Source organism: Vigna unguiculata, chromosome 3, assembly GCF_037176805.1.
Source record: "Vigna unguiculata cultivar grain cowpea cultivar isolate G323 ecotype 2 chromosome 3, ASM3717680v1, whole genome shotgun sequence".
NCBI lineage: Eukaryota > Viridiplantae > Streptophyta > Magnoliopsida > Fabales > Fabaceae > Vigna > Vigna unguiculata.
The window spans coordinates 62,134,155-62,144,336 of NC_140794.1; the positions used below are offsets into that span (position 1 = coordinate 62,134,155).

Genomic DNA, 10,182 nt, shown 5'->3' on the forward strand with positions numbered 1-10,182 from the left:
ATCATAATAAATACAAGATTGAGTTGCGTTACTTTCTAGGAAACCCTCCTCGAACTTTCCTTGCACCTTCATTCTGTTTCTGCTGTTCACCTAACATGTCAGACTAATGTAATGGAATATTAATTATTTATTAAATCCTCCATTTTTCAATTATATAAATAACAAAAATTTATTTAAAATAGTTTTAAAGTTCGTTTAATTTTATAAATAAGTAGTGTGACACTTTTTTAAGAAAAACTTTCTAAAAAACGGTGCTTTTATAACATTTTAGTTTATGTAAATTAAAAATCAAAATTAAAACAGTTTTTGGTGAGTTAGACCTATATTTTCGAGTAAGTTAAAATGCATTTTTTTATAGTATTTTTGTAGGTTGGAAAATACTCTTAATCTCTAAACTGTTTTAGTTGTCCACATTATGTTGATTGTCTTTTTAGTGTGCTCATCTGGTTCGTTTTTTTCGTGTTCGTTCAGTCGGATACTTGCAAAAACAAAAAAATTCTCCGACACAATAGTTCGATTTTGATAAATACAATAAATGCAAAAATTCAAAAATATTAAATATTTCGTCTATATATTTTATTTATTACATTCTTTTTATAATGTCTAATTATATTCTAATAATATTCTAACCTTATTTATGGTAATTTGTGAATTATGGCCGTAATCTTGTTTCTATTTTAAATGGATACATACGAATTGTAGTGAGCATGTAGAGATAGTATGAATGAGAAGAGAGTATGTTTAAAAAGAAAATATGAGATTTTACAACTATATTTTATATATGGAAATACAAAAATAGGTATATAATGAAAGGAGAAGAGTTTTGTAGACAAAAGTAATTTAACATATTAACTTATGTTTATGAAAATGTCTCGGTATCATACACAATAGCAGGCATGAGGCATCCTATGTTGATTCAAAGGAATATACGGCTGATAATTCCATATAAATGAACGAGTGTTAAAAGATAGTATCAGAGAATAATATTTTAGTCTTTTTAATCAAATATTATTAAGTTTATTTGATATTTTAAACACGTTTCATAATAATATTTGACTTAACATTAAAAAAAATGTCAAATAGTATAAATAACTCAAATACAATTTTGAAATGTGTACGAAACATCAAATAAACCTAACAAAATTTGATTAAAAAGACTAAATCCACGTATTTTGAAAGATGAAAGACTAAATTGGTCCAAAATTTTGAAATAGATTAATTCCAAAATTCATTGAAAGTCAAGAGATGAAAAACATATTTAACCCAAAAATTAAATACAAAAGTGACATTGTATAGAAAATTGATTAAGAAATATCCTATTTTAACTTATTATTTGTCGATCCAGAATCATTAGAATGTCCTAATAACTTTGTAAAAGTAAATTAACTTTTGTTCCCCACAAATTTTACCACCCCTAACTTCAAACTTTATTGCGTTTGTCCAAAACATTTCATCTTGAATATAAAAAAAAAAGTAAAAAATTAAGACATTTGGGCCGAAATAATTTGGTTCAGTTTTAAATCTGACTATTCACGAAAACTAGGCCCACTCTAAACCGAATAATTTTGAGTTGGATTTCATTTCCCCACAAATAAAATCACTCATAGTCATTGCAACTTTTTAAAATTTTATGACCATGATTATTAAATAAATATTTATTCAATAACAATTAGTAAAATAATTTTGTTCAAAAAAATAATAAATTTTATAAGATTGTTAACCTGTTTGAAAAAGATTAAACTTTTACATTTCAAAACCTCTCGTCAATAAAAATATATAGAACATTTCATGTTCATTACTGATCTACTGGGTTATAAGATAAATTAAGTAAACAATATTAATGATATAATAGTTGATATTAAATCTAATCTTCAAATAATCATTATATTATATAAAAAACTTTTATAAATAATGAAATTTCTCTTGAATTATTTTCTCTTCAACATTTTAAAGATCTTACATATGAAAAATATAATTAAAATCATTTTATCATTTAAATCATTTGAATAATACACTTTTATATCATCTTCTAATTTATAATTTATACATATATATATATATATATATATATATATATATTAATTTTACATAATTTTATAAATTAATATAATTCCTGCACGATCAACAAAATTTATCGATAAATATTTTCCCAACAGATTTTTTACATTAATAAGCAATCTTTAGTTTTGCTTTACTCAAACAATTTTGTGCTTTTTAACAGATTTTGTTCGTTGAGAAATCTTGTTTTTCCTATAAAATACTTTTATGAAGTGAGGAAGACATCTTTCTATCATTTTGGTTTAATGCATTAAAAATATGAATCATCAAGTTTGAGGAGATTAGAAAGCAGAAGTTTTTCTTGAATATATTTTATTTTCTTTTGCACTTCTTCATTCGTTTCTGTTACACGATATCTTATTCAATTTTTTTAATATAATTTTGGTCGTTCAACTTACAGTAAAAATTGAAATATGTTTCTCTTAAAAATTTTGAACCAATTTAATTTCTCAACTCAATTCTATAAATGCGTAAATTTAGTCCTTTTGACCAAATTTCATTAAGTTTATTTAACATTTCAAACACATTTTATTATAATATTTTAATTTATTTAAACCGGTTTAACACATGGTTAGTGTAATATTAACTAAGAAACACGCTTGAAACGTGAATTAAATTAAAAAAAAAATTGATTAAAATGACTAAATTAACATATTTTTAAAAATAAGATATTAAATTGGTTTAAGGTAAACTAATTTCAATTTTTACTACAAATTAAAAGATAAAAACACATTTATTTATTATTTTATTGAAAGTCTTTTACTATTTATTTTTGTTGTCTATTCAAATTCGAATCAATGATTTTCCAAGTTATTATTTTTAGATCAATGCTGAAAAGGTCGCGATGAGTTCATTGAAACTTCATAAATTTGTTAAGCCACCCTTCTTGATCGAGTTTGATCCTTCTTCAATAAATTTAATTGTTAAAACATAATATTGTATGTATATTGATATTAAGACAAAGACTTAAAAAAAGGAAATTCTCAGAATTTGTTTTTCGTTCAAAAATGAAAAATGGGAATTGAGAATGTCATTTATATCACCATTTAGATGTAGTTTCGTGATGCATTTAGATTAATGGTTTTCAAGGCTTTATCTTGAGATTTTAGTAGTACTTAATAACTTCTATAATCCTGGGTGGAACTATTTTTCATAATTATTTACATGTTTTTCATTACTTTTTTATTAGTCACCAAATACTAAACAACAATACAATACAAATGATCTTGAAAAGGATAAAATAATACATAATTAATCATTTCAATATAAATAAGTTCAAGGATAAATAATAGTGAGTCTTTAGTTATTAGCAATATACATTCCTTTTTCATTCAAAAGATAGGTTAGAGTTTATATACATTCCATGACATTATTTTAATCTTCTTTTCAGAATATAAAACATGAAACTCCAAGCACAAAAATTATTGAGTCAGTATCTTAAATGTTTCAGATTGAGAACAACAACTTAATTGATTAATAAAGGAATTATAATATATTAAATAATGTTATTCATTTTTATATAGTTGTGCATGTTTAAGCAAATATTTTAATCATTTATTAAAAGTAAAGAATATTAAATCTTTTTCCTCGTTTCCATTTATAAAAAAATATTAAGATTTAAATTTGCAAAAAGACGAAGTTGATGAATAGTATTTGTTTCAAGAATTTTGAAGTACACATTTATTTATTTACTTGTTTATTTGTGCATGTTCAAATTTCACTCCTGGGTGATTGATTATTGTGACGTCCCATTTTAATAGATTAATCTACCAAATAAAGCGTCATAAAATTATAGTAATGAGAAGCACTCAGATGAACATAAACGCAGAAGAGGTCACTATTACAGTCATCCGGAATTACTTAGAGGCAACACAAGTCTAAAAGTTTAACACTCTTGCAAAAGGGTTGCCACCAAGGCAACTGATACAAAAGACCTCATGGCCATGAAACTACTCCTAAGACATCCAGACGCGAAGATCTAAGCTGCACTACTGCGTCTCCCGGATTCATCTCGGGCCTCCCTCTCATCTGCTCCCACCAGAAGGTGATCATCGCAAAAGAGAAAACATAACAGGAACACACACAAAATGCAAGGGTAAGCTAGTGTAATATAATACTTATCATGGTATAAAGGAATAAATACATGAACATTCCCAGACATACAACACAGAGGCACATAGATCATGTTATGGCAACCAAGCAAGACACTATGACTCAATTATCCGGATACATATATTAAGATCGGATTCACTGGATGCCTGCACTCGTGGTGGCCTCTACTGCCCTGCAGAGCCATTGCCAATGGGTTTCACCCTACCACTCACGAGGTTAGCCTTTAAGCGTCTAAGGCCATTATCCTGCCAAAGACTAGGGCCTCCCGCTACTCTCACCACTTGGGTCAGTTTGCTCTACTTGAGACTCACTGACCCTTTAGAGTTTCGGGATGCAACCCTTACTTGAATCCTTATCTTAATATATACACTACACGCCACCATAAAGTCTCCCCACGAGACTCATGGAATTACGCCTATTTCACACCAATCTCATGTTTCACATCACATAACCACCACTTACTATCTCCACATTAATTTCTCATGCTCATTATCAACCATCCAAACACAACTTCATACATAACTCATGCTAACACACCATAATCTTGCATGTTCGCGATAAATAGCCATACACTAATCCAAACATTCAAACATTCTCGTGCACATCATATTTAGAAAGAATAATTTAAACGGTACGTGCAACAAATCACTCAAACAGCCAAGGAAACATAGCATCCTCTCGCGAACTCGCTCAGGCGAGACGCTGGCCTCCCTGACGCAGCGAATTCTCGCTCAGGCGAGATAAGCAACAGGGTTTTCTCTCGAATTCTCGCTCAGGCGATACCTCCTCGCCTGAGCGAGACGTGGCGTCGCTCAGAACGTGGACTGGTCGCCCAGGCGAGCGTTCGAGGCGAAACCAGGGTGGGTTTCTGCTATTCTCGCCTAGGCGAGGCAAGCTCGCTTGGGCGAGAACGTCAGCTCCCGTCACTGTTTCACGCATGCAGAACCACAGATCAACCAAACACAACCATACCAAGCATTCAGATACAAACCCAGGCACATCTAATCCATTTCACGCGAAAAACAGAGATGAAAACAGATGCATGCAACGGAGACCATAGATCTAGCTTCCCTTACCTCTATATGGAGCACTAAACGCAAACCGATCTGAACTAAGGGGTACAACAGCTCCAGAAATGAGCTGAAACAGGAAAAGAGGACAAAATGAAGTTAAGAGCCGTAACTCTAACTCGAACCACGCGTTTTAAACGAAGTAAAGAGGAGAAGGAACGAACCCTGAGCTCTAAAGGTCAGCTTTCCTGGAGAAAGGAAGGGGTTTGGTAGCTCGGAGACGAATGGAAGTTGTGCCCTAGCGGAGCACCTTGCTGGAGTTTGGAGAGGAAGAGGGGAACTGCTGCCTTTCTGAAACAGAGAAGATGTGAGACTGTGAGGGGCTGTTAGGGTAGGGTGCCCTACTAAAGGGCTGGCCTTGGGCCTTCGAAAAGGCCAGGCCCAACACTTTAGGACACTGAAAGAAAAAAAAAAAAAGCCTTACAATTATTAGTATTTTATTGGTTATTAACACATCTAATACTATATAAGTTCATCATTTTAACGATGAAACTGATAAAGTTGAGTTCATATTTGTTTTTTCGGGATTTTTATGTTATTTGAATATTAAAAGCACTTGAGATTTTATTTATTTTTTATATTTTAAAACTTCAAAATTAGTCAATAAAAAATTCAACAAAAAATTTGACAAAAAATTCAGATCCAATAAAGTCAACTTGTTCAAATAAGGTATTAGCAAATTATTAAAGATTCAATATTAAACACACACTACATAAAAACAATTAAAATGAATAACATGTAAGTATAAAACATTTCAAATTTATATACATTTTAATATAGTTCAAATTTTAGTAGAGCAGTTAATTTGATCTAACCCAAAACTTGGTCTTGACCCATGTGGTTTGGGGTCAAAAAAGTCCACATGGCCAAAAACATCTCATTAAAAAGTTCACATGACCAAAAAGTCTAATAAAGTTATATGGGTTAGGATCAGTCTATGTTTTTTTTAAACATGAAAAATATATTAGTATTTTTAAATATATTATTAAACTTTTGGTTTTAGTCGGCTTGTCTCGACCTTCAGGAAAATCGGCTAGGGTTGACCTTTAACCTGGATCAACCCATCTTGATTGACCTTTGGCCCACTCCACTCGATCTTGAACTTCAACCCGGGTCGGTCAGAGATAGCCGAAGTTGGACCAACTCAACCGAATTCGACCAAATTTTGGTTAGATCTTACTTTGTCAAAATTCGGTCAAGGCCAACTTGACTAACTTTAACCAAATTTCGGACAAGATATACTCAACTGAATTCGACAAAGGCAAGCTTGGTTGGATATCAGTCGAAATTACCAGAGCCGAATTTGAATAAGAGAATAAGAGTGAAATTTCACAAAATTCATATTAAACTATGTTTTAAGAAAAAACACAAAAAACATATAATGAGGCTCAAACTTACTTGGATTATACTTTACCCAAACCCAAAACGAGGGAAAACTTTTACCAACAATGAGAGACTACCACAACAAAGTGTGATAGCGCAAGAGGAAGAAGGGAATGCACGAGCACCACCAGCGCCACCACAACACGAGGTCACCACGTTGACTGCAATGAGCCACCACGACGACGACGATAGGGAATAATCAACGAGAGTGCGAGAGAGAGGACAAATGGAAAGCATGAGAGCACAAGTAAAAAATATTTGTGTTGGGAAGAATGACTTTGAAGCAGTGAAAGCAAGAAGTGGGAGAGACCGAAGAATAACATTTCATTTCTATACCAGTTATAATGACTAATCAGTGTATACCAACTTCTCCATTATTACAAAAATTGTCACCACCTTTATTTCTATATCAGTTTTAGGTACAATAGGTATAAAATGTGTTTTTTTCAAGAGTTATATATCGGTTAAAGCTAGAATTGGTATAGAAGTTGTCGTATTATTTACAAAATTGACATCACTTATTTTTTTTATACATAATGAATTGAAAACGGTATAATATTAAGCTATAAAATATGTTTTATGCTCTAGTGTTTGATCTTCAAAAGGATGGAACCATATTAGAATCATAAAAAAAAAGATAATCATAAGATTTAAAAAATAATTTAAAAAAGTAGTAACTTTTATAAAATAAAACTTGATTACTAAAAATTTCATTTATAATTTTTACCTGTTATTAATAAAATAACCAAAGTCATATTTAAAAATCAACACTATCTTATAATTTTAATTTTTTATTAATAAAATAATTAAGATTTGTTTTTTAAAATCCATATTACCGTCACTATTTTTATGCTCTTAGAACTCTCTTTCCTTAATATTTTTTTTAAAAGACTAAAAATGTTTTTATAATTTTTCTTGTCTGTACTTCTATCTTGCTAGTTTAGATTGAAATTTATTTATTATATATATTATAATATATATATATATATATATATATATATATATATTTATATATTATAATAACTTTTGGGGTTACATGTATTTTTAGTTTTTAATTTTTAATTTTTAATAAAAATTAATTTATTTTTAAAATTTTGAATATTTAATCCTTCGTTATTTTATTAATTTTATTTTATATTTCAAACATATTTTTTTTATTAACATTCAACTAATATTGAAAAAAATATACCAAATTAATTAAACAATTCAAATACTATTAAAAAATATTTTTAAAATTAAAAATAAACTTAAAAAATTTAATTAAAATAACAAAAATCATATATTTTTAAATTGATCGAAAATTTTAAAAAATAATTTTAATTTTTATTAGATATTAAAGGATAATAACGTATTTAATCTTATTTTTATCGTGAAAGACCAAATTCTCACTGTACTTACAGTAATTAAGAATTAAATTCTATAGTTTTTGGCTAACACGGCATTGGTAATAATGGTGTGAGAGAGTAGAGAGACACCAACCTTTTGAATTAGAAAAAGGTTGTTCTGACAGAAAAGGAATCTTAAAGGAAAAAATGGGTATAAAAGAGTATAAAGGCGAAAAGAAAAAAGCTTTTCCACTATAGACAAGTGTTGGATAAACGTTATGATTGTGCAAATGCAATCTCTCATACTAATTTCTGATAGTCAAGAATACGATGTTTCCAAATACTAATTCACGTAAATACCCTCCACAAAAACGCGTCAGTGCGTTCCTCTTCCCAAGATACACACTTCTTTCCCGTGACCACCCTCTGCAACCTCTTGTCCTTTCTCGTCATTTTCTTCCCTCACTCTCACCTATATTTACTCATCTTCCATATTCTCTCTTCCTTCTCACTCGCTCCTCTTCATGGCGGAAGAAGAACCCACCACACCAGGATCGCCTCACTCCTTCAACAACAGGCTCAGATTCTCCCTCTGTTTCTCCTGCTGCTTCCCTCACACGCGCGTCAGGCCCAAAATCGTTCGAAGCGCGTCTCTCCACAACAAGCCGCGCACCTCCGATTTCCCCTTCCCGCACCTCAAGGAAAAGTGCTGCAACTTCATCAACCGCATCGGTGCCCGCCGCCACCGCCGCCACTCCGCTGACTTCCAATACGACGCGCTCAGCTACGCACTCAACTTCGAAGACGACGCCTCCGACGACAGGTCCGTCGACGATCTCAAGAGCTTCTCCGCCAGATTGCCGCCGTCTCCGCCGCCGAAGACCTCACCGTAACCATCTCTGCTGAATCGGATGTTGCAGCGGTAGATCTGAAAATGCGACGATAGGAAGCGAAACGGCGGTTGCGGCGTCGTTTTTGGAATAGTTTTTGTCCTGTTGTTTAATTCGCTTTTTTGTAGATAGCATAGCGTCATTGTGAGATCCACCAAGGGAAAAAGTGCAATATGCAAAGAAGAGGAATATGAAAAGGCAAAAATTAAAAGAAAAAAAAAAGTTGAGAGTGCGAAAGTGACGATGATGATGGCGTGTTTTTTCACTTCCTCCCTCACTTGTTTGTTTGTTGGATATTTTTTGTGTGCATTGAAATTTGAAAAAACAATGTGAACTCTGAAGCAGGGATATGGTCGATTCCTAACTGAATCTCTGACAGATGACGACACTATTCTCTTTTGTCTTCTTCTTGTTGCAAACGGTTTTCGGGACTTTGCCAGACTGGGATTTCCAAGATTTCTTTCCTTCATTTTTTTTCTTCTGAAAAATGCTTGCCCCACCAATCCACCATTTTTTTGAGGTTAATAAAAAAACTGAGAATATTTAATTCTTTCGATACAATCTAAGAATATCATCACGATAGTATTTTGCTAATCCCTTCAATATGTAAAAATAGAAGAATTATTGTACATGATAAACAGTGAGCCATTGTAATTAAGGTGACACATTATTTTTTTCACCACTGCTATTATCTATTCTTAAAAGTGTCTTGACTTGACTCACATTTGACTTCGCTATTTACCGATAGACACTGATTCAGTGATGAAGGGTGGCAAATGCCAGTCAAACTTTCGACATTAATTGTGATTGATGAACGATGCCGTTGAATAAGAAGGCAAACGGATTTAACCATTTTTTAAGGAAACTGATAAACATGAACTCCTCGACTTGTTTCAAATAATAAAAACTATAATTTTTTTTTATATGTTTAGTATTTTAGTGTAGTAAGTACTTTATTTTTTCAATGTGTTTTAAAAATTAATTGCAATCAATTCTTAATACCTGAGTTCCTAAACTAGATACTATTCATAAGGGTATATGTTTTGGTTATAATTCATATGGTCCCCAATAGTGAATACACGGACCATTTCAGTGTTTTTTTTTTTCGAGAAAAGTAACATAATTTTAATTAATTTTTATATGTTGAATGATGGACTTTAATTTTTTTAAAAGTAAAAATAATAAAAAAAATCAATTAAAAATTGAACAAAGATAACTTTTGAACAACCATAAACAAAAATAAAAAAGATAATATGACGTTTGAACTAAATTAACTAAAATATAGTGGTTTTTTAAAAAACTTATTGAATTCATTTTCATAACTAGATTAGGATGAAACGTTTA

The 10,182-nt window shown here is 31.0% G+C and overlaps 1 protein-coding gene across 1 annotated transcript; it reads left to right on the forward strand.

The window, feature by feature from the left end:
* Positions 1 to 8,346: 8,346 nt before the first annotated feature.
* Positions 8,347 to 9,279, forward strand: LOC114175536 (uncharacterized). Its single transcript, XM_028060291.2, has one exon. The coding sequence runs from the start codon at positions 8,473 to 8,475 to the stop codon at positions 8,839 to 8,841; it is 369 nt and encodes a 122-aa protein (XP_027916092.2). The 5' UTR covers positions 8,347 to 8,472; the 3' UTR covers positions 8,842 to 9,279.
* The last annotated feature ends 903 nt before the right edge of the window (positions 9,280 to 10,182 follow it).

Excerpts from the sequence above, each read along its gene's own strand:
- LOC114175536 (XM_028060291.2), top strand. The coding sequence starts at position 8,473 with ATGGCGGAAGAAGAACCCACCACACCAGGATCGCCTCACTCCTTCAAC.